The sequence below is a fragment of the Primulina tabacum genome, chromosome 13 (genome assembly GCF_025594145.1).
Source record: "Primulina tabacum isolate GXHZ01 chromosome 13, ASM2559414v2, whole genome shotgun sequence".
Classification (NCBI taxonomy): Eukaryota; Viridiplantae; Streptophyta; class Magnoliopsida; order Lamiales; family Gesneriaceae; genus Primulina; species Primulina tabacum.
The window spans coordinates 32,484,806-32,509,949 of NC_134562.1; the positions used below are offsets into that span (position 1 = coordinate 32,484,806).

The 25,144-nt window shown below is 34.8% G+C and overlaps 3 protein-coding genes across 5 annotated transcripts; 2 read left to right on the forward strand and 1 right to left on the reverse strand.

The window, feature by feature from the left end:
• Positions 1-753: 753 nt before the first annotated feature.
• On the reverse strand, positions 754-5,101 carry LOC142523138 (DNA-directed RNA polymerases II and V subunit 8A-like). Of its 3 annotated transcripts, XM_075626786.1 has the most exons (5): positions 4,880-5,078; positions 3,407-3,481; positions 2,176-2,333; positions 1,462-1,556; positions 754-1,120 (listed from the first exon to the last, which is right to left on the reverse strand). In XM_075626786.1, exons 2-5 carry the CDS (start codon positions 3,414-3,416, stop codon positions 1,009-1,011), a joined length of 375 nt encoding a protein of 124 aa, XP_075482901.1. In that variant the 5' UTR covers positions 3,417-3,481; positions 4,880-5,078; the 3' UTR covers positions 754-1,008. The 3 variants fall into 3 exon arrangements, with proteins under 3 accessions (XP_075482901.1, XP_075482900.1, XP_075482902.1); XM_075626785.1 differs by lacking the exon at positions 3,407-3,481 and having other exon boundaries at positions 4,880-5,098; XM_075626787.1 differs by lacking the exons at positions 754-1,120; positions 3,407-3,481 and adding an exon at positions 1,660-1,783 and having other exon boundaries at positions 1,475-1,556; positions 4,880-5,101.
• A 182-nt stretch (positions 5,102-5,283) lies between these two features.
• Positions 5,284-14,251, forward strand: LOC142523137 (phosphoribosylaminoimidazole carboxylase, chloroplastic-like). Its single transcript, XM_075626784.1, is given in 18 exon segments — positions 5,284-5,424; positions 5,560-5,822; positions 6,324-6,539; positions 6,626-6,737; positions 8,331-8,393; positions 8,505-8,643; positions 9,191-9,246; positions 10,473-10,546; positions 10,784-10,931; positions 11,077-11,250; positions 11,714-11,801; positions 11,892-12,008; positions 12,999-13,096; positions 13,196-13,313; positions 13,390-13,484; positions 13,933-13,959; positions 13,961-14,040; positions 14,151-14,251. Coding segments are annotated over 17 exon segments (1,770 nt in total). The 5' UTR covers positions 5,284-5,424; positions 5,560-5,751; the 3' UTR covers positions 14,245-14,251.
• Positions 14,252-16,305: 2,054 nt separating this feature from the next.
• LOC142523027 (F-box protein At3g62230-like) lies at positions 16,306-18,290 on the forward strand. Its single transcript, XM_075626668.1, has 3 exons — positions 16,306-17,343; positions 17,467-17,640; positions 17,930-18,290. The coding sequence occupies exons 1-3, from the start codon at positions 16,429-16,431 to the stop codon at positions 18,248-18,250; spliced, it is 1,410 nt and encodes a 469-aa protein (XP_075482783.1). The 5' UTR covers positions 16,306-16,428; the 3' UTR covers positions 18,251-18,290.
• Positions 18,291-25,144: the final 6,854 nt, after the last annotated feature.

Here is a 25,144-nt window from a genome sequence, read left to right on the forward strand (position 1 = left end):
AACAGTTCTAGTATTTTGAGATATATTTATGGCCCTTACACGGATTGTAACCGTTATATGGCCTCGTCCCCTTAGATGAGCAGGACTTATGTCAGTAAACCATGGAAAGTAGATGAATCTATATGCCTTGACCAAAATTATACTTATGGTTATGATGATGTCATGTTATGAAAATCATGTTATGCATGATATGATATGTGGTTTTCGAAATTCATGTGCATTTTTTATGTTTTTGTCTGAAGAACTTCTGCTTACTGAGTGACGACCATATCACTTATCACTTACTCTACCATCTTCAGATAAGTCAGAAGAAGAAACGAAGAACATGAACAAAACCAGTTTTGCGGTTGGAAGTTGATGCATGAAAATATTAAATTAACTTATGTTATTTAAGTTTTATTTATTTTATGTTGTAAAACACTTCCGCATAATTTTATCATTTTAGAGGTTTCGTTATGCAAGTTTAATAAAATTTTGACTTGCAAATAATATTAAATTTTAAGAGTAAGATAGATTTTTTAATATTATTTTATATTCGTATATATACAGAGTAATTATTATAATTTTTAAAATATTACACTTTTCAGGTTGTAAATAAAGTTTTATATTCGAGTTTCTAAAGATAAAAAAAGAATTTGGTATTATAAGAAAAATATTATAATTTATTGTAAGGATTTCTTTGTATTTGAGTAAACAGTACCTATTTTTACCAATTTGTAGATCCTTTGAAATCAAACAATCACGAGCACAAAATACCTCACTACGTAAACCATAGATAGAGATTTCAAGTCAGCTGTTGCGTCGTTCACACCCACTACTGTAAGTTTTCATGTTCACATTAAGTATGGATATAAGTAGCAAGTTATCAGAAAGCAATAGCTACAAAGAGTTTCTCAATCATTTTAACTCTCAACACTCTTACAGCAAGCAAATATAAAAAAAGTTGAAGAAAAGTGAACCAGAGCTGCAAATTTCTTTCAGACGACAGTTTTCCAAATGGCATGGATTTCAAACCTTTCGTAGCAGAATAAACAACCTCTGGTCCAGTTCGAATCTAGCAGCAATCGAAGGATCTCCCTTGAGCATCATCAGAAGCCCACCAAAGGAAACATATATATCCCTAAAACCAGTAGAAAACAAATCTCAGACAAAGTACAAGAGAAGCATATAACATTAATCATCAACACTAAGCAAAGAAGGAATTTAAGTGGAAAAATTACAGAAACCATGGAAACTTAACCTCTTACTAAATCATCAATATTACCAAGTTGTTCGAACATGCAATGAAGATTAAGAAAGATTGCAGGTTGCACCAAGGAAATGTTGAAGCTGTAATTGATCACTTCTTTACTATTGTTTAACTAGCATATCACTCCCAGAAATGTATTAGAATAACATTAATTTCCAGGTGATTTAAAAAAAAAAAAACATAGATAAATGTCACCAGAGATGAATGCGTACGCCTTAACATGCGTCTCTTTGGTCTCTTCAGAGATTTTGTACAACTTCCCTTGCATGACATAATCAAACTTATCTGCAAGCGATTTTCTGTTACCCTGAAATCAGATAATAATTAACACAAAGCTAATCAATCGTTTTCTCAGTGACGGTGCAAGAGAATAATCGGTTGCTCAACTAGAATATAAAATAGCATTTTACCAGAAAACCCCAAGATAAAAGTACAAGTAGCTGATATTTTGTTTTCCCCTGATTTTGATGAAGTGTAAGTTTGTTGGCTCACACCAATTGGAACACACAACTCCAGGAACTGGAGGACAAGTACCTCCATTTCAAATTCTGTGCCTTACGAGTTTGTTTCATTCTCAAGACTGGCAAGAACAAATTCAGTCAAGGGGACAATAAAAGAAAATTCTAAAGCTACCCCGGAGCTTATAGTCAGCCTATTGGTATCCACAAGATCCCAAACGTACAAATATATTTGCAAAACAGTACAGCTTGCAAATTTAGATGAGTATAAAGAACTTAACAAAACTGGCTCTTGTATCAAGAAAGCATCGACATGAATCTGCTTGCGCTCAAATAGAATGCATCCACTAAACAGGGCAATAAGAACATCTAAAATCATGAAACTAGGTGTTGCTAGGGAAAAAAATTATGGGAAGATGTAACTGAACAGAAGTTGCAAAAACCTACAATATGTCGAAGCACAATTACCGGAGTGTAAAAACCACTGTCTGGTGTTCCATCCAGATTCAGAGTAGATGCCAAGACCATCATGAATTTGTCTCCAACATACATCGGATATATTTCCGTGTTGACATCAAGGTGCAAGAGCATGTCAAATTGTTCACTTCTAGCAGCAATGCGTGAAGCTAAAGAAAACATAAAAGAAGATTAGAAGTTAGGACAACATTCCAGATCAAAACATGTCACAGACCAAAGTATAAAAGCAGTACCTAGCATTGAGAACTAAATTACAGAAGCCTAAAAACAGCAAGAAAATCAAAGGATGACAAGGCACAAATATTGGTTTCTGATTTAACAATTCAGTGCACCAGTTCTTTATTCATTATGTAGGTCTAGAGCATGCATTAAGTGTGTATATTTTAACTTTAACATGACCAACAGTAATTTAAATTTAGAAACCATAACGAACATAATAAAGGAATGTCGTAGTTATAAAAATTTATTTTAAGACCCACATAACAAGTAATAATCAATAGTTCGATATTAAGAAGACATATCACTCAATAATTCACTGTCTTGGAGAAATTTCTAGTCGTTGAGACCTTTGTATGTCAATTTGGCAACTGACCGAATACGGCTAAAGAAAATATATATATATATATATATATATTTTTTTTTTTTTCAATTATCCACAATCCTTTTAATTTTTCTTTAAGAACTGGCGTGTTTTAAATATAATTAAGAAAGTGTCATATCATAAGAGTAGCTGATAATTAGATGATCCACACTTCTATAAATTTTTTTCAATTATCCACAATCCTTTTAATTTTTCTTTAAGAACTGGCGTGTTTTAAATATAATTAAGAAAGTGTCATATCATAGGAGTAGCTGATAATTAGATGATCCACACTTCTCCGTTCAAGAAATATGACTCTGTAATAGATGAACCACACTTCTCAGTGAAAAAATGAGCACATTTACTATGTTGTCATAAACTATGCTGTTTGTTAACACCACTCCCCTCAATAGCAGTTTCTACTATGTTCCATCTCTTCATTATCTTAAATAATCTATCATTTACAGGTCATCCATTCGAGGTGTGAATGGCCAAGTTTCATAAATTAATTCCTAAAGATGAGATTAACTCATCATGTTTATGACAGCCTCACACGCCTCAAACTGTTGGGCTTAATCAACTGAACCTACTTTATCTTAAAGCAATGCTTAGCATGGATATCTTGTAGTTTCCAATACTCACCCTCGAGCATATTCCCAAGTGACCGGCTATATCAGCACAGGCACAGGTTGACATATCAGCTTGCCACTGGCAGAGCTACAACGAATCCAGGGGTTAATGACCCACCTGGTCTTCAAAATAGCCTTAGATACATATTCATCTCATATGCATATCAAAAGGGATTTCGAGATAAATGTTTAATTGACCTCACCACCAAAGAAAAATTTAATTGGTGGTGTCCAATCTTTTCATAATTAAAAAAAAGTATCAGTAGATTATCATTAATATTTTGTTATAATGAATGTAGGCAATTAGACAAATTCTAAGAGACTAATATTATAAATTTAAACATCAAATTACCAACACACTTCTCGGGGCTATCATTCCAAAATCAAAATCAGATTATCAATGAATGCCTTTCTGGTCATCAATATTTTCAGAAGCAAACACAGAATCATGAATACATATTATTTTTCATTTATATACAAAAATCATGGCAATCAATTTTGTTTGATGTATAATTTTCTGTTGTGTGATTAGAAGAACAATAATCAAAATTGATTATCATTATTCTTTTAGGTGCGGATAAATTTTACAAAAGAAGGTTGATAAAACATGAATAACTTTGTGGTGAAACTAGTATTCCGCTTGAGCAATATTACTAAAAATCGACTGTAAAAATAAGTGAGATTCCACTGCTGTTATGTTTCAACTGTAAAAATCACTGAATAAAGCTGAGAAGATACATGGCTTCATCATTTCTAATACATCCTCTGTAGCCAATGTTTTGCTTAGATTCTAGTTAAATTCCAATTGTTAGGACTTGGGTTTGTTCAGTGCTAAGCTTGGTTACGTCTTTCCCAAGGACGTAGAATTTTGTTAGCATTTACACGTGCCCCAGTTAGCCCTCCTTCAAGTATTGTAGCCACTATTCTAAACTAAAATCTGTCAATGCCTGAGTTCCTTGAGCATCCTAGCTCGTGTAAACTGAACAATTATTGCTTAGTTTCTTACACTGAAAATATATTTCTAAAAATAACAACTTATGGTGACTTACCAACATTCTCTTCTTTTCCTTTATCATCTTGCAATCTAGATTGAAGAACTCTCAGGAAAAACAACAAAAGTTGGATGTTGTTTACCAGTCAATATCACCATTGAAGGAAAAGAGAAAAACACACAAGAAGTTGAGATGGAAAAGAGAAAAAAAAACTTGCAACAACTTGAGGAGAAAATTTTAGAAAACCCATTGAGAAGATGACTTTTAAAATACTTACGGATCTTAATTTTTTTTTTCACATGTCATCCTTCGGGTAAGGGTTGTACAGTAGTCTTTTGAGTTTTGAGTCCAATTTTTTCAAATACCACCGAGTTCAATCCTTATAATCTAAACTCCCCAATACATTCGTATGTCAGTATGCAAGCAACCGACAGAAAAACGACGAAAGAAACACAAACAGATAGTCATAAAATTCCCTGAAACCATAAGGATACCTTTATCGAATATTTTGTCATCTGGGTCCAGTGCTTCCACTTGAAATATATCTTCGAATAAAGTTTTCACCATGATAAAAGAAAACTAGGACCCGACAGAAGAATCAGATACGCCCAAACTACGAATAATTTTATTCAACAACTCAAAAATCAAAGAGAATGAATGGAAGGAACGGAGAGAAGCAGGGGGTGCGGAGATTGGAGTCTGGAGACCTAAATCATTCTCACGTGAAAAACGAAGACTATATATTTTGAATTTGGGCTTGAAATCCTCGAGCAGCCGTTTTTACCAACACAAGTAATGAAAAATACTAAGTGGGTTGAGTCAGTGGCCTGTTTCGGTTTGGGCCTCTTTGTTTTTTATTATATTATTTCAATATTTGATCATTAGCCCGATCCGTAACTTAACGGGCAGGCCAAGGCGGGCCTGTTGGTCCGTTTGACAGCTCTGAGCCCATTAACTAGACATGGGCTGAAAAGGGACTGAAAATAATCACACAGCGCCGCCCAAACTTCATCTTCCGGGGTGAAGCAAAGAGCCTCCGGTGCATCCTCTCCTCCCTTCCTTGAGTCGAAGTTCGATATTTCCTCAACAGTATGACATTTGATGAATTTTGTTTATTTCCCTGTTATATATGTCTCAATTTAGCATTAATGCTTATATTTTTTCCCCCCGACAGTTTCATTTCAATCCTCCTTCCTATTCGACGACGTGCTGTTTCTTGAGTTTCGACTGACCATAATGAAAAGGCTGAGTTTCACTCAAATCCCTTCCTTAGCTTTATTCAATTCCGACAAGAACACAGTTCACTCGTGTAATTCTGTTGTGATGAACCAAAACCCGAATAGTTCTTGTTGCTTCTCACAATATTATGCTTAACTATAAGATTCCTCGAAATCATTGCAGAGCTTCTTTGGATGATGCCCGAAATGTTACACCCAGGTACTAGAATACAGTAAAGTTTTCTTCTTCTTTTAATAATTGTAGTATTTATTGTTTTGCAAAATGCAAGTAGTTGCGAGTATTACATTCACCTTTACATAATTTTCATTTTCTGTAGTCAGAACTTGGAAATAAATATTGGCTGATGGGATTTTTAACTACTTCTGGAATCAGACTTTTGTTACGTGGTCAAATCAATTAGATTGCTACGATGTTGTTGTCAACAGGGATTTTTTTTTTGAGTAAATGTAGATAGACAATTTTGGTGCTTCGTCTGTGTCTTTTGCACTCGATCCTAATTCTAATGTTGGTTGGATTGGTGTAATTGGGCTCACATTATATCGGGACAAAATCTAGACACATATATTTGTATTTAAGGCAATCTCTGACTGAATCCTCCAAGACAGTTTAAATTGCCTCTAGAATTTGAATGATTAAAGTTCTTTACTTTTCAATTGTTTCTGATTTCTGATTGATTTTTCACAATGTTCCATTGCACAGGGGTACCAACACACAAGTTCATGGTTTGTCTGAAACAGTTGTAGGTGTTCTTGGTGGTGGGCAACTTGGTCGTATGTTGTGTGAAGCAGCTTCTCCCATGGGAATAAAGGTGGTTGTTCTGGACCCCACGGAGAATTGTCCTGCAAGTAACCTATGCCAGTATCATATGGTTGGAAGTTATGATGACAGTGCAACAGTAATAGAATTTTCTAAAAGGTTGGATTCAAAAGCTTATTCCTTTTTTTTTTCATTTACTTCTCTTGTTTGGTGAACCTTAGTTGATTTTGTACGGATTGGGTTAGATGTGGAGTACTAACTGTGGAAATCGAGCACGTTGATGCTGCTACTCTGGAGAAACTTGAACAACAGGGGGTGGATTGCCAACCTAAAGCTTCAACTATCCGAACTATTCAGGTTTGTATTTCTCTCCAGTATCTTTAATGTATGAATTACACCATTATAGCGGTGATGCATGTTGCTGATGTGTCATTGTTTAGATTTTGCACTCAATCACTTCTTGGCTACCGAACTGCAATATACAACTTTATTTACTTGACAAAATTGTGCTTGGTTAAGACAAGTTTGTGAGTTCATAATTAGCAGCCTTATTTCATACATGAAATATATCAGTAATTGATGCTTTAGGATATTTATAGTGTAACATTACTTCTACTTGTTACAAATGTGTCCAATCACGATGGTGTTCTTCTGTTCTGTTTTTCATTTTAATTTCTTCATCCTTCTCTATGGATTTAAGAAGACATTAATATTTAACATAAAGAAGAGTGATATTGATAATTACTTATTTTTCTTAGTGATTGCAGTGGCATAATAAAAAAGTACAAGTGGAAGTGAATCCAACTATAAATTCAGTTATTTACAACCTGTCTTTGTGAGAATTGTGGTACAAGCATCAGTGTGGCTGTGAAGTGATAATTTATTTCCTACTGATATAATGTATATTATAGAATTCATTGTGTGGAAGGGTGCTATGCCCTTGCCGCATAGCCTTTTTGTTATTTTTTCTTGAGTTGCAAGCGACTCAGTTCAGAATGTGTTACTTTAGTATGCATATTAACAAATATATTTGTTTTATGCTTAAAAAAATAATTTTTTTTTTAAAATCGTGAAAGAGAATTTAGATATTTATATCCTTATTATGTAGCGTAAGAAATTATTGAAGTTACTCACCTATTTGATGACTCATGTAGCTTGTCTAACAATTTTCTTGAGTGTATATAGATTATTAAGGTTCATAATCTTACATCCTCGAAGTGTATTGTAATGATAGAAAACAATCTGATTCAAATTAAATTAATTTTATGTTCTAATTTAATTACAGCCCCTTCAAGGGTTTGAGAGATGATACAAGCTTGTTGTCAACACATAGTTTTAAGAGTTGCAAGTGTGATGTGTTCCATGGATCCTAAGCTCGGTCTTCTTATTGAAGTGAGGTGCGCCGAGGGATAACACTTCAGAATTTGAATGTAGCCAGAAAAAAAATGTCACGTAGCATCTAATATAAACTTCACAAACAATTGAAAAACAATTAAACAGTACCTTTAGCCTTGGTGGCTCTCCAAGACACTGGCTTCATGGCCAAAGTTCACGCCTCATTAAAAGGATGCGCTTTGGCATGCCTCTAGCGCAAGATTTCCACCCTGAGAGTAGTGTGCGCCATATGGCTCTTGAATGATTATGGGCCAACATAAGAATGTCGTGACCTGTGAGGTATCGGATTTACTATTGGTCACTCCAGCATTCTGTAAAATACAAAATACTATATCACAAACTCTTTAACTAGTTCACATCACTGTAGCATGTTACTTATACACAACAAACGGACGTGTTTATGGCATCATTTGTAAGTTCAATTTGTAAGTATCTTCTCTTGTGAGAGTTGTGGGTCAGTTGAAAGCATGCACTATAAACTTCCATCTTTAGAACTTCGTCTTATCTTTATTTTGGCTTGTGCTTTGAGTAATAAAGTAACATCATTGTTAACAGGATAAATATATTCAGAAGGTGCATTTTTCTCGACATGCCATACCAGTCCCAAAATTTGTCCAGGTATTTCCATATCGGCAGGAGTCCTTGAAATTGGTTAAGATGAGTATTTATATTGCTTAAAAAATGAGTGCTGCAATTTATTTTTCTGACAAATAAAAATGGCTGAGACAGATAGATGATTTTGAAGGTGCGAAAAGAGCTGGAGATCTGTTTGGTTATCCTTTGATGATAAAGAGCAAAAGGCTGGCTTATGATGGGAGAGGTAATGCTGTTGCTAAAAATGAAGGTGAACTATCATCGGCTGTGGGAGGTAAATTCATGTCAATCAACTTTTGGATAATAAACTTATCCTCATGCTGTTATTCTATTTTAGTATCTGGGTAAGGTTGTGCTGACCAGATTATTTGCTTTATTTTCATTTGTTAAGTAGAACCTTGTGTTTTGAATTGCCTCAAGTCTTAGTTTGATGATTGAATTTCGTAATTATATATTTGTATTTTTGCAGCAGATTTTTGTGGCTTCTAATTTCTTATTCAAATTTACAACCATGATAAGTTCATAATTTGACATTTTGTAACAATGCTTTTTTCAATATGATACTGCACATTTCATATATGTTCAAGTCTTTTATTGAACGTGAACTTTGGCTGCTCAATCTGATTTATGAGTAGTCAAGTTGATAAGTGAGGTTAGATCTTTTTGGGTTTGTATTATAAACTGGAAAATAATATACTTGTGTGGTCATGGAAATTGACTAAATTTACATTTTCCAACTTCATATAAGTTGTTCTGATGTGATAAATTTTGAGATTTGTTGTTGAAAATGTCATTGTAACTGAATTAGGGTCCATTTGCAGCCCTCGGAGGATATGCCCGTGGTTTATATGCTGAGAAATGGACACCATTTGTGAAGGTTAGCTTCTGTGAGCAGTCCTGTCTTCGTGATACATAATGTAGCTCACATCACCTGTATCCGCTTTAGAGTTTCATGTTTGTTCTCCTTAACAATTTGCAAATACATGTAATATCTGTATTAAGCCGTGTGCTCATTGGATGTTGTTTAAAATGCTGTGTATGACAGTGTCATTGTTTCACGCTTGCTCTCCCTACCAATATGGAGATACTAGTGAATTCTGCATGATTTTGGGTAATCCACTGGTAGATTTTAGTCTTAACCGATAACTTGTAGTACCGGTAAGTCAATTTTTTTATAACTAAATGGATGGGTAGAAATTTAGCTGGGAAGGTGGGACAAACATGTGAAGAAGCATATATATGGTAGCACATTGGGAAGAGGAGTCATATCTTTGTCCAGCTCTATACTGAAATGGATTTGAGACCTGAGTGCTTAAAGAGTTGAGCAGCTCTAAAGACAAGAATTGATGTTTGCCTTCCGCTGATCTGCTCCACTGTGAACGCCCGTTTTTCACTTGATTTTGCAATTTCTCCATGCATTACCCATCTCCTGAGGTAGGTTGAAAGGATAAAGGCCACATTGTCATTTTGGGTGGAATGCATGCATCTTTATACTTATGTATTCAACCCTATCATGGAATTTAATTCTTTGGCATAATGATAAGGAAATGATGATTGTAACTCAAAAGATCTGGCATCTGGCATGTAGAATCTTGTTATAAGTTTGGTCCATCAATTTTCAAACTTCAGAATTAAGGTTTATGAAAGCTTTATTAAGTTATTTGCCAAATTTGGTAAAATATCGGCCTTCGTATTGTTGTTTTAATTGTTTTCTTTTATTCTTTTTTTGTTTGAAATAGATAGTACTGTTTTTGGCATCCATGCTTGAGTTCTACTTTGTAAATCGAGAATAGGTGTTGAGAGATGTGAACTGCTCCCTCGAGGCGGCCTCGACACTTTTATTATTTTTAGTCTGAGGTTTATTTATATATATATTGTGGGTGTTTATTCTAATCACTCTTATCTGTTTATTAAGCATAAAATATGATGTTGAGAGATGCCACCCATTCCTCTAACAGTTCAGTGTTTTTAAATTTAGAAATTGTTTTCATGATGCATGGACAAATTTAATGGATATATTATGTTATTTTCAATTTGTAGGTTATACATTGTCTAGACTAGGATATTAAGTGGTTTTAAATTCCATCCTTTTTTTCAATGCAGGAGCTTTCTGTCATAGTGGCTAGAGGAAGAGATAATACCATGGAGTGCTACCCAGTTGTAGAAACTATCCACAGGCAATTACGGTCACTTTTTCTTTTATAATTCTACACTTGACCCGCTTTAAGTGACTCAAATCCAGGTTTCAATTCTAGGAAACCTATTGCTCCGTCAACATGTCGATTGGTTGGTCGTTGCTAATTTGATTAGGACCAGTACTAGTGTTTTTTAATGTGTGGTATCTATTTGTCTTTAATTAGTTTTAGAACTTTTCACTAACTTCAAATATTTTGGTACCTGCATTGTATGTGTAGGGAGAACATTTGTCACATTGTTAAGTCTCCTGCCAATGTATCGTGGAAGATTCTAAGGGTTGCAACTGATGTTGCTTACAAGGCCGTGAGTTCTTTAGATGGTGCTGGTATATTTGCGGTTGAGTTGTTTTTGACAGCTGATGGCCAGGTTATACATTGATTCATATTTTTTCACTTGCATTACATACTCAATATCAATGCATCTTTACATATGCATAAACGCATACAAGTGTTTTAGCTTTGCAGTTTTGTGTAGATTGATCCTTGCTTACTTAAATGTCCAATTTCCTTAGGTCTTACTCAATGAAGTGGCACCCAGACCTCATAATAGTGGGCATCACACAATTGAGTCGTGTTTTACTTCACAATATGAGAACCATCTGAGGGCCGTTGTTGGTCTTCCACTAGGCAATCCGTCAATGAAGACTCCAGCAGCTATCATGTACAATATACTGGGGGAAGAGGAGGTAATTTTACTATTCGAAATAACCTTATGTGTTATCTTTGTGAGCAACATAAACTGACCTTTTCTGGCCAATAAATATGAGATTTCCAAAACGGTAGCCATTCATTTTGTTTATCACTACTTGATTTCCAAAACTAAGCTTCTTTGCACTACAAAGATTACCATCACATTCGGTATCATTAGTCTTTATCTGCAGCTGATATCTTTTTCTGGATATAACATGTCAGGATAGATGATACAGTATTCTTATAAAGCCTCAAGGAATTTGATAAAAGACGGATGTTTATAAATGTTAAGGTGGTAGTTGACATATCAGTGAACTGTTGTGTTTAATTTTGTGTAACCTTCCTTATAGGGGAGATAACAATTGACTGTCCCTGGTAGATAATACTGTTTCGAAGTCCATAATCTGTCTTCAGTTGCGACCAATCTTTAAATAACATACAAGACATTTCTGAATATAGGGAGAACTAGGTTTCCTACTTGCCAATCGACTAATTGGAAGCGCATTGAGAATCCCTGGAGCATCAGTTCATTGGTATGACAAACCAGGTTAGTCAATCTTGTGCTCGGGGCACATGTTCTATTTTATTTTCTCTCTCGGGTCTGCATGGTTTGATGACAATTTATGTAGTGTTGCAGAGATGAGGAAGCAAAGAAAGATGGGTCACATCACAATCGTTGGCCCCTCTATGGGCGTTATTGAAGCCCGGTTAAAATGCATGTTAGTAGAAGAGATCTCAGATGACCGGCATGTTGGTTAGTGGTGTTATTCGATTTAAAATGTCTATTCGTGAGTGATATGAGATTTCTTCATCTTATTTAATGTATAATGCTGATCGAGAAGGATTGGATATATCATACATGGAAAAATTTGTTTTTAATTTTTTCAGAATAATTTCTCTCTTTCGTTTATTAGAAGCCATTTACTGTTTGACCATAGTATTTTAGCCTTCATAATGCCCTTGTACTTTTGTATGAATCTGACTCTCGGGTAAATAATCTTTGTAATTTCTGTTTCCCCCTCCATTTTCTTTATTATATGCCTCCTGCTTTCTTTGTTGGTTTAGTGTTTGACCTTGCTAAGTTTTTTGAATTTGTAATCAACTTGTGGAAAACACATACTTGCTTGTTTCAAGTCTGTAAGTGGTTTTTTTGTTTAATTGTAGTTTGTTACAAGTGTGGGATAAAATTGGATGAAAGTTTTTTTGTGCTATAATCTTAGAGGATAGAAAGAATGAGGTCTAGAAATCATTAATTAAATGATTATGACCTTGCATCGTAGTTACTTCTATGCTTTTTAGCTGAGTGTACAACCAATGTATACAAACTAGTAATTGTTACTTTTGAGATTTATTGCTAGTTAAGATTTTTCTCATAGTAGCTTAGAGTTCATTCATCTGTATTTATCTACATCTCCCTTTTGCTCTGGAAGATAACTACTTATAATTGTTTGAGTTAGTTAAAGGGATTGAGCAACTTATATACCATTTTTTGGTACCTGATGATTTGTGAGTGGACTCTCCATATTGTGTGTTAATCTCTCCCTGGTCAACAACTGTGTAATGCTACATTTTTACTTGTTTCATCCTGTGTTGAGGGAAGGGCGAACTAACAATGAACCATTATAAATAACATAAATGACACTTGATACAGTTGCATGGTGTTCCTTTGCAAACAAAACTTTGCACAGTTAGCATTTTCTTTGAACTGATTTTTTATATGATTGGCAGATCCTTCTTAATGCAGGTGCACCTCGTGTTGGGATCATAATGGGCTCTGATTCAGACCTTCCTGTGATGAAGGACGCTGCAAAAATTTTAAGAGAGTTTAATGTGCCTACTGAGGTTATTGCCATAAACTGCATGTTCGTTGGTGATTTTTTTTGGCATAAATATGGTTGTTGGTGTTATTAACGTCAAAACACGTTGAACTTCGTTGTATAGGTGAGAATAGTTTCAGCCCACCGGACCCCTGATATGATGTTTGAGTATGCCTCATCTGCTCGGGGTCGAGGAATTCAGGTTATCATAGCTGGTGCAGGTGGTGCTGCTCATTTACCAGGTACCTGTTAAGGCATGGTATTTGAATTTCATCTGTAATTTGGAGCAAATTATGGTTAACCTTGTTAGTTGATTAGGCATGGTATCTGCATTGACCCCCTTGCCTGTGATTGGTGTTCCGGTACGAGCATCCACGTTAGATGGACTTGACTCCCTCTTGTCAATTGTTCAGGTATTTGTCCTACTTTAATCTATCTTTGTTAACCAATTGTTCAATTTATAAAAGAAATAATAGAGATTCTGAGGGAATTGTGCAATATGGAACTCGTGTTATAAAAATCTAAATCATGCTTCTAAGCCAGATCCGTTCTTAACCTTCTATTACTTGTGCAAGGCAATAACTGTGAATGCCCTCATTACAGCGTGTCTTTAACTTGGGGGCTAACCACCTGCTTTTTCTCATGATGAGGCATTATTTTATATCCCCACTAATATGTTTCATTTTGGAGTTTCCAATATCTTAATCACTGCTCTGGCCAAGAAATTTTTGGTCTTGTTATTTAAAGTTGATTGAATAGAGAATGACTTCTACAATTTATGCTGTAGCCTGTATAGTATCATTAGTACTCAATACAGAGGTACCAGAGATATAACCGACTCACTTGTCTGTGTTTAACTAGATGCCGAGGGGAGTCCCAGTCGCGACAAGTGGCCATAAACAATGCGACGAATGCTGGTTTACTCGCAGTAAGATTGTTAGGGATCAGTGACATTGATTTGCAAGCTAGGTCTGGCTATTACTCTCTCTCTCTAATCAAATAAGAGAATTGTGCAAATCTTTTCTTAATTCCCCCCAAGAAATTAACTCACCGACTTTCTCTCCGTTTACATCATGTAGGATGGCTCAATACCTTGAAGATAGAAGAGATGAAGTGTTAGTTAAGGGAGATAAACTGGAAAAAGGTGGCTGGGAAGACTACTTGAATGCATAGTGGTTCTTCCCAAGATTACAAGTGTTGTGGATTACAAGACATGATTGCAACGGTCGAGAAGCTAAACACAGCAGTTTACACAGCATGGATGCAGGGAAAAGCTAGACTTGTATGAACGTCACTTGTCGCATTGATAACTGATGCCGTATAGAAATTCCAATTGAGGGTGATCTCCTTTCTCCTGTGTTGTAATATTTTAAAGCTTTTGAGTTATCAGGTAATATAACTACCCAAACAACTCTTCTGGATTATTTTTGGGCTTAACATTGATTTTCTTCATTTTGGTGGATCATATTTGGTATTCGAAAGTGAAACGATTTGAATCATGACTAAATTTAATTGCATCAGAGATGTTCATGCCAATAACACCCCCAACTATTGTATATTTTTATTATTATTATAAAAGCAAATAAAAATTATTTTGATATTTTTAACTGAGATTTCATTTTTTGTCTTTTAAACCGTACAACAGTTCAAACATCACGGTTTGATCGTTTTTTCCAATAGGGATAATTATTGCTCTCAACAATCTCTCTTTCAATAATTGCACTCTTTGCAATAAATGAAAATCGAACACGTGACATTAGCTTTGATACCAGCTGTAGGACTGAGCGCTTGTCATTTTATCAAAATCTATAGTTGTTGGTAATGATGTAACTCAAGTCTTTTAAACCGCACAGCAGTTCAAGCACCACGGTTCGATCGTTCTTTCAACAGTAATAATTATTGCATCCAACAGTCTATTAACAGCACAAATTTAACAATAAAAAACTTGTACATATTTGGGTACCACGAGTCTATGACTCCTTATGTGGAAAATATATTCAAGCACCTGAAATGATCTGTGCTACAAAAAAAAATGTATCATTCTTTCTCATAAACAAGAACACATTTGCCTTTCCCATTCCAAGAAAGACTGTATGGTGAACTTTTGCCTTGAACAATGAATAGCATTATAGCAATGTCATAAAAATCATGAATCGTGACGCAGCGTCGTGAACAAACTTCGAATTTTATAAGTTTAACGACTTAGCACGAGATTAAGTGTGAAAATATTTTTAGTTTTATTATCATTTTAATTATATCAAGTAATTAATAGATTAAATAATACATAAACTTAAAACTTTTAAGAATAAATTCAGGTTATCAAACAAATGAGTCACAAAATCATAAATTATGTGGAATAAAATTTTCGTCGATCGTTGTTGGATCAAATGACATTCCTTAGGCGCAAAAAAAGGAAAGATTTGGGACAAAATTTATTTCAATGTATTTAACGTTTTTTGTTTTAAATTTTATATTATTAAAAAAATTGTTTAAAATAGATTTTAAACATTAATTTTTATAAAAAAAAATTAACTAAAAATTTATTTTAAAAAAAATCGTGCTTTTTACATGATTGATTGATATGTTCAACCAAAGAGTTGGACAATTTTTAAGGCTTTCACCCAAAGCGAAATTTTTTCCTCATGCTTCACACTTAATCGACGTTTTGTCCTGCTTTTTGGAACACTGATAAATAGTCGTTGGCACTAATATTGCACATGACACCAAAAATTAAACTTCTCTTTCGAGAAAATTGTCGTCAATAAAACCGGTTTTATTTTAAAAATATTTATCCAGAGTGTATTGAAATACATGAGAGTGAGTTATTTTTTAAAAAAAACAAAATACCAAAAAAAAAAAGACTTAGGATTGGATTTAAAAAAAAAACTACCCAACAATCATTTAAGCACATTATTAATAATCGAAAAACATGTAAACAAATAATTTGTCCCCTTGATTTATTTATCCTTTGATCTTTTAATATTATTTCTAGAATAATAATTATTATCATTTTAAAGTTTTAAAATCAAATTCATGATATACAATTTTCTTGATTATTTGAAAGTCAAAATAACACAACGATCCAATAGTACGCCCGACCATTGGCGGTGACTCTATGCTAGAATCGCGTCCTCTCACAATAACTGCGTCGATTGGCCATCAAATCAACGTCCCTTCGATCCTTACATATAATCATTCCATTATGTACAAAATCGAACTGCAGTTCTTCTCCGACAACTTTTCGTTTTTTTATTCTCCTATGATTGATTGAACGAACCAAATCCTACCTACCCATTCCGCCTCCTGAGAGGCTGAAATAATCTCCACTGTGGGAGATTTCTTGCTGCGGAGGAATCAATGGATTACTTTTCTTATCTTCCGGAGGCTGTCATTCTCATTATCATTTCCTTTCTGCCATTCAGAGATGCTGTCAGAACTTCTATGCTGTCGAGAAGGTGGCGCCATTTCTGGCATGCCGCCAGGAACATTGATCTCGACGAGAAGTTCTTCGTCAGGCATGGAGATTCCGACGAGAACATCGCTTTACAACGAATGGAATACATGCATTTCATTCATCACTGGATGGGAACTTTCCGAGAACCCGAAGTGAGAAGATTCCGGGTTGTTTGCTCCAGCATTGCTCCGGGTTCGGCCTACGTTTCCGACATGCAGCGATGCGTGGTATTTGTCGCTGGTAAATGTCTGAAACCCATAGCACTTGATCTCGATTTCTCTAGTCCATCCTGGGACGTTCAGAATCTTGACCAAAACCCTCAGACGATCATCCAACTTCCGTTCATTGAAGCACATGCAACGTTGGAATCCCTACAGTTGTCTGCGTGCAGATTTGATTTCCTCCAATGCAACAACTTCGATGCACTGAAAAATGTTCATCTAGGATGGATCGAAGTGCCCGGTTACAATCTGAACAAATTCATAACAATGTGCCCTTCGTTAGAGACTTTGAGCCTGAAAAGATGCTGGAATGTGAGAGACATGATTATCAGTGCACAGAGACTCAAGATTCTGGTAATTGACAAATGTATGGAACCTGAATCGATCACAGTCGATGCGCCATTATTGACTACCTTCAAATACTACGGTCTGTCTACTTACATGAGAATGGATTATCACAAGAACATGGAGGAGGCAGTCTTTGATTACGGGCTTCAGTCTGAAGTTGCGGACGAAGGAGATGGAGAAATGCTATACAATCTGCTTTTAGAAATTTTCAGCGTCAGGGTTCTCACCATTTGCAGCTACATGCTTCAGGTAACACGTCAAACATTCAAGCACATATACATACATGATACATACATACATACATATATATATATATATATATACATGGATTTCGAAAATCTTCAAACTTATTATCATAATGTCGGTTTGAAGGTATTACCAATGTGTGAAGAACCACTGTCGCTACAGCCGAAGCTTGAAAACATGAGACACTTGATACTGAAGACGCAGTTGCACATCAACGAATATTATGGGATAAGCTTTTTCTTAAATAGCTGCCCACGATTGGAAATTCTTGAAATTGATTTGGCGCCCAAGAGGATCTTGGTAAGCTTTCTTTATTTTTCGTTTCATACAATGTTCTATCTTAAAAAGCTGGCTATATTGTACGGACATGCATTTGTTAATTATTTTTTAAAATATTTTCTAAGTTATAAAATTTGCTCAGAAAGGGATTTATTCCAAGTGATGCATGCTGTCCTAATACGACATTTTTTATCATGTAAAATGTAAGTTTTAGGTGTAAGTTTAAGTCTACACTCACATTTTCTTTCCGATATTTATTTATGTATCGAAAAACATACGATAATTTAGTGTTTTTATTTAATTATTTCAGGATTATGGACCCCCATTCGGGTACGAAGAACATCCATTCTTGATTCACGAACAACATCAGATAATCTATCAATGTATGAAACGAACTTTAAAGACAGTGAAGGTGAAAGGATTCAAAGGGACAACCGATGAAATGGTTGTGCTTAGATATTTGCTCAAATTTGGGTTTGTTCTAGAGAATCTATTCGTTGATTTTTCGAAGGAGAAAGGCGCGAATGACGTCGACATGGAAGCAACGTATAGAGGCAACCTTCAAAGGTTGATACAGTTGGGGACTGCATCTCCTTGTCTCCAAGTATACACACACCATCAAGATAATTAGTTGGTTGGTTTCTTTCATTTTGTGGTCAATTCAATTATATTTATGGAGCTTTATATTAATTTAAAATTATATTATATATGTTATTTTATATGTGTAACTGGTTGTGTGATTTTCATGCAAACTTCTTTGTTCATTATATATATTACATATGTTGTTTTATATATGTGTAACTGAAAATTTTCATAAATAGATATCAGATAATTAAAGGAGCATGACAAAAAACGAAAGTTGATCAGGACCCAAAATGTCAGATATGATTGTAAAAAATTTTAAAAAAAATCGCAGTATATTAATTATGTTAAGATTTACATAATTTATCTACACATAATTTCAAGTAGCATTCTGAATTAAATAAATAAATCTTGACGGGCCTTGGGCTTGGCTCGAGTAGGACCGAATGTATCAAAGACATCGTCACATTAAATTATATTAAAAATAAAAACGAAACCTCATTGTCAACAAATCAGAGTGGCGCAGCGGAAGCGTGGTGGGCCCATAACCCACAGGTCCCAGGATCGAAACCTGGCTCTGATAGTTGAATGAGAGCAAGCTTCTCAAATCCCCCACTCTTTACATTTTCTGTTTTTTTTTTAAAAAAAGTATATTTCAGAATATTTTTTTATTAATAAAAACTATTAGACTGATTAAAAATTAATCTCAAAATCATTAATTTAATTATTATACCTATAAATTTATTTTTTTTCCCTTTATTTTCGTTTAATAAACAAATTCATCAATTTGTATACACTCTGATGTCCATGAATTTGCAATATTAAATTTACTCTTATTCTTTTTTTGTCTCTGAGGGCTTTTTTTTTAAAAAAAAAAAATCATACTGATATTTTTTTATTGATCGAGGATATTTTAAGAAAATAAGCTAAATAAGGCAATTGAATATCATGCGTACACGAACTCGACCAAAAATATCTCAAAATATATACACTTAATGATATATTATTACATAATAATGTTCTCTTTGTCCCTCCCAAATACACAAACGTTGATGTCAACATTATATAGATCCGAGTGATCAATCAATCAATTGAAACGTCCACGCTAGTGAATCTTGGGGTTATCGCATACATCACATGTTTCGGTCCTCTTCCCCATTACTTAGAAAAAACGATTCATGTTCCAATTGAACACTTTCCATTTTTGATACTTCAGATTTTTTTGAAAAAAAAAAAAAGAAGAAAGGATTCCTGATTATTCATACGTCGAACTTGACCTATTCACTCGGATCCACTACTTCGGATAACATCAATCCACTACCTTCAGATAACATCATCTGTTTACATCATTGAAAACAATGTTATCCTAAGGTAGTGGATCCGAGTGATCAACCTTCGGATAACATCATTAATATGTACTTGAAACACCATCATTTAATTGATTAAACAGAGATGAGGTAATATTAATATGTGGCATGGCTAAACTTGGGATGTGATCCTTAATTTCATCGTAATTTTACATAGAAAAGGTTACCTGAGATGTTGTGGCGGTTGTGCAACTAAATGAATTTAATGTGACGATTAGGACCACAAAATGAAAGTATATGAATTGGTCCCGAAACATGCCACTTGAACATACCTATGTATTTGGATTTGGAGACACCTCAAAAGGGATAATTGACAAAAAAAAAAAAAGTGATCCAAATTATTCCCATGATTTAAACGGCATGAAATGTCTGGTTTCATGCCTGGTTGATACTTTCAGGTGGTCCTTAACTTTACAATTTAAGGTTATTAATTTTATATTGAATAAAAAGAGAAGATGAATGCCAACAACTACTACACCTAATGAGATTTCATCTTATGTTATTTTATGTATTTAGATTTAGATGGAGAATAAAAACTATAATTATTGGATTAAACGTGAATGAATGATAGTAGTATTGAAACGTGATGTGACCTATCGGGTTAGGTTTAATGGCGAGTGATTGATCGTATGTAGCTTTTGTCTCATCAGAATTTCCATGTGTTACCACATAGACCATATATGCTAGCCTTTGGATAGAGATGAAAACGAATCAGACCGCTCGCGAGCTACTCGGTTCGGTGAAAAGCTCGTTTGATATCGTTCGTTAAGCCTATCAAACCGAGCTCGAGTTTGATTTTGAGCTCGAGTTTAAGGATATTTGGCTCGTAAGCTTGAGCTCGACTAGTTTGTCAAGCCTTGAATGTAAAATAATTAATAACTTGCATTCTTCAACATCAAAATTTGAATATAAGATAAGTGATTGAAAGATTATAAAATGATAAGTCTACTCTCATAAATTATCATGTCTCAGTAGACTTTTTGGCTAAAATTGCTCGAAGAGCTCGATAATGATATTATTTGACGAAGTCGCTTAACAAGTCGAGCTCGAACCAGATTCATTAAACACGGTAAACGAGCTATTAAGAAGCCAAGCTCGAGCTATTCGCGAGCTTAATAATTTTAAAACAAGTCGAGCTCTAACCTATATATATCTTAAACGAGCCGTGCTCGAGCCTCACACTGTTCAGCTCAGATCGACTCGTTTACATCTCCAACTTTGGGTAGCATATGAACGTTAGCATCAAACTTTCAAATCGGATAAATCGATTATTGAATAGCAGCACAACACAACTATGATACTATTTACATGATAAAATTGAAGATACAAAAAATTCATGAAATCGACCCGAAAAACATCCATTTTGTCTCTACCGTTGATTATATATGTTGGATCTATACCATCCATCTGGGTCATAATGTCACATTTTATGTTCTTTATCATTAAATATAAGGTTCACATGAGTGATGCAACCCAGGCGAAATGGATGAGTCGGGTCGGGTACTCAGCCGGATTTGCAATCAAGTGATTAAAAGGAAATATGAGTTGGACGTCTGGATTGAACTTCTTCCCTGAGGGATCCGAGATATCTGCGAACAAGAAAGTAACCACGTGAATGGGCGCCAGAGGGGTGTCCTGCGTGACCACTCCGATGCTTAAGTCAGCAGGGTACTCAAGCAATAAAACCAATGTAGCCAAGTGATGGCTGTGAGATTGGTGCAGAGAATGGGAATAAATGAGCAATAAATGAGAGTATTCAATATCTGAATAGAATATAAATGCAAGTAAAGAACCTGGTATTTATAGTAGATGATGTAATGATGACCTCGTTCTTCGTGTGTGAGTATTAATTATAGTAGGGTGGATGATTATACCATATTGTTCTGACATGTCAAATCGCATAGTAGTCACGTCCAGCCTACTTGATTTTACCAACCACTTGCATTGATGTCAGAGATAGGTCGACTACATATACTGTTTATCGGCGGCATTAAATGCGTCCCTCATATCGAGGTGGCCGAGTATAATGTTTCTCGGATAATTATATAAGAGCTCGGGCATTTCACGTCTCGGGGAAGTCATGTCCCGGGTGATTCAATGGCCCGGTCTATTGATTGATTGCCCACTTCATAATTTCTCTAAGTTGTATTCTCCTCGTCCCGGGCAGTTCCATGATTCGGGGCGTTAATCCATATTGTCATGCTGCCGGCCCGAGAGCATTCCATCCTGGCTTGGGCATCATCCATGGGTATGCTCCATGGCCCGGAAAGTCCCAGGACCTATCCGTGACCCGGGACATCCCGGGGGTATCAATGAGGATGAAAACACATCTCATTTGGTTCCCATGACCCTTTCCTTCCCCACAAGGAAGAGGTTGAAAGAACACACTTCTTTCACCAAACGATGCACTCTCAATTTACTCTAACGTGAAAGGCGACATATCACTTTTTATTCCACCAACATACAAAAAAGACCAATAGGGAAAACGTTAGGTTTACCAATCAGTTGCATATAATTGGTTTATGAATTCGTATAACTTAAACATCAAGCAAGAAAATGAAATAAAATATCGTATAATTCACAGGATTTTAGAAATAGGACCCCTAAACATGAAAGCAAGTGGAGTCAGTCAGCTCATGCCTATTAGGGGTGTTTTCGAGTTGGTGGTGTAAGCGAGTATTTGATCAATGACCATAGATTCGATCCTTCTTCAACATTTTCTCATGCGAGCTAGCATGTTGCACGGTGTTTGTCTAGCGAGGTATACCTAACTAATGTTATTTGCAAATTACTGCGTTAATCCGAAGGTTTACCCAGTATGCATTGAATGATAGCAGTGCAGGTTCCATCTTCATAAGAAAATAGTGAAGTCAGCTCACAGCTTAAACTGGTCAAGGCCGAGAACGAATCCGAGCGAGTTGAGTAGCATTTCAAGTTGGGTTTCAGTATCAGTACTGTCTCAGAGGGTTGAGTTTTCGCCAAATACATGAGCCTGGTAGTTGGAAAAATCCAAGCTCGTGAATTGAGTTCGAGCTCGACTACTGAAAGTTATTTTAATTCGAGCTTGATACGTAGCTCGAGTCAACCAAAATACTATGCTATCATACAAAAGCAATACTTAATTGCATCCACATGAATTATATGACCCCATCACGACCCAATGATACCTGTCTCATCGATCTCTCAAGCTTCCACTTTAGATTAGAATATAAGCCAAAGAAAGAACTCATGCAACATCACAAAGTACTAACATTGAAAATAAACCGAAGATGTCTCATATTCTAAATCTAAACAAGTCTTCCAACAAGACAAGACGACCCCAAACCACAACTCCGCAAGCACAAGCATCGATATTCTCTCCTTGTCAACTAATGATGGCACGCACACCCCATATTTCCGGCTCCATGCCTCGTGAAAATACGGGCGCAAAGCCAAATCTGGTGGCAATAGGGACAAGAGGCACTGTTGGATCCCTATTCAATAAAGAGATAGATTACTTCAGCCGGCTAGAGCTAGGTACGAGGAGGTGCTCCCGTGAGCCTTCACGCGATCTTGCGCGCTCGGCTTCAAGTGTCAAGTTTTCTGATCCTAAGATCGAATCAACCGTCAATATTGCTCGAAAGAAGAAGAGAGGAAGCAACAGGCTCATACCAAGCATGTGTGCTGTGGTTGAAGTAGTGGAAAGGTATCAGACATCAGGATTTACGTATAGGAATCTGAAGTCAGATCTTAAAAGGTAGCAACTGAGACGAAAATTCTTTCGAAAATCCAAGGATTCATCAACTGTTTTTCTTTCATGTTTCATCCAATATCCCTTGTCTTGATTGCTGCATAATCCAATATTTCGAGAGGAGTCCCATCTACTGATCATACACCAGCAGAAGCAAATTTGATTTGTTCCAGGTATCATTTATTAGACTATTCAGGAGTACTGTCTGAAACAGAGAATAAAGTACACGACAGACATATTAGATGCAGACTTGTTTGAATTTTTTAATTTTTTGGGAGGAGTTTGTTATTATTAGATCTCAAGCGGAGTTAACGTTTGTTGAATCTGATTCTTTAAACATCAAGAAACTGATCGTCCCAAGTTTACCTACTTTTCCTTGATATTTTTTTTTTATGAATTATTGGTTGATTGCTGATGTAAAGATCTATGGACAACTATTCTATGACAGCCATAATCTCACGAATCTTTATCTGCTGAGATGATCAATCTTACCGATATTCACAATAAAAAGTAATACTCTTATTATAAAAAGTAATACTTTTTCATGGATGACCCAAATATAGATCCGTCTCACAAAAGACGATCCGTGAGACCCTCTCACACAAGTTTTTGTCCTAATCTATATGGATTCTTGACGTTAACTATTGTAGATTTGGTATGAATCAATCAGTTTAATTACGATCGATTTCTATCTTCTTCTTTTTTTATTGGATCGTTTGATTGAATTTGTATCAGATGCTTTTTTATTAATTTATTTAATATTGGTATTTTAGATATATTTGAAAGCACAAGTTCAAATGCAAACTAAAAATGCTAAATATGAAACAATATTTTTTTTGTCACTAATGCATTGATGTTACAACAACTAGATTAATCGTTTTCGTAAAATGAAGCCTGAATACAAAATAATTGTTATAGGACACCACTGTATATATATATATATTTATGGGTTTGAGTTGTCGTAGTGTTTAATAAATTGAGAGTTGCTTAGTTCTACGATTATTAAGCTAATTTTTTTTAATTAAAAAAAAAAAATTGGCAGGATACGATACTTTACTTGAGTCTATGTTATATACAGAATAAAATTAATTTTTTTGGATAATATGAATGACTTGTAGTATGTTAATTTAGTGCATTGTTCTATTTCTGTGAAATTTCAAATTCCAAAGAAATATGAGTTAATTTTATTGTAATGCTCAAATTTAGTGAATCGGGATATTGTTAGTCCTGTATGAAATAAAATAAATTGGTATCCTCGTTAGAAACTTAGATTGGTCACAAAAAATGTTTGAGATTTTTTCGAGAGTCAATTTCGTGAGATAAATTTGCGCTCTGATCTATAAAAATTATTATTTTTTATTTCAAAGTATTATTTTTCAAAGAAAAAATATGTTTTTGTTAATTATGTTATGAAAAAATATTGATTAATATTAAATGATTTGAATTAAAAGTATTTTACTAATAAAAAAATATTACATTTTACATCCAAAGTATTATTTTTCAATACAAAAATGTCAATTTTTGTTGGCTATATTATGGAGAAATATTGTGTAATATATGTTGATTGAGTAGAGATCATATGAAACGGCTAACAGATCTACATCCATCAGACGAGTTAACCCGGTTCATATTTGGAGTGAAAAGTAATATTTTTATATAAAAATTAATAATTTTTCATGGGTCAAATCAGATAAAAGAATCTCACAAAAATGAGTCATGACACTATCTCATATGAATTTTTGTAATGGTAATTTGAATTAAAAATATTACTATGTCAAAAATATATTGTGTATTATATGCTGATATTATTATTATTCACTATAGGTTGATACCGGATATAGATATG

Coding starts and splice junctions, on each gene's coding strand:
- LOC142523027 (XM_075626668.1), top strand. CDS start 16,429: ATGGATTACTTTTCTTATCTTCCGGAGGCTGTCATTCTCATTATCATT. Junction 17,344..17,466: donor TTTGCAGCTACATGCTTCAG/GTAACACGTCAA, acceptor GTCGGTTTGAAG/GTATTACCAATGTGTGAAGA. Junction 17,641..17,929: donor TGGCGCCCAAGAGGATCTTG/GTAAGCTTTCTT, acceptor TAATTATTTCAG/GATTATGGACCCCCATTCGG.
- LOC142523138 (XM_075626785.1), bottom strand. CDS start 4,952: ATGGTGAAAACTTTATTCGAAGATATATTTCAAGTGGAAGCACTGGAC. Junction 2,334..4,879: donor TGACAAAATATTCGATAAAG/GTATCCTTATGG, acceptor TGTTTTCTTTAG/CTTCACGCATTGCTGCTAGA. Junction 1,557..2,175: donor ACAGTGGTTTTTACACTCCG/GTAATTGTGCTT, acceptor ATCTGATTTCAG/GGTAACAGAAAATCGCTTGC.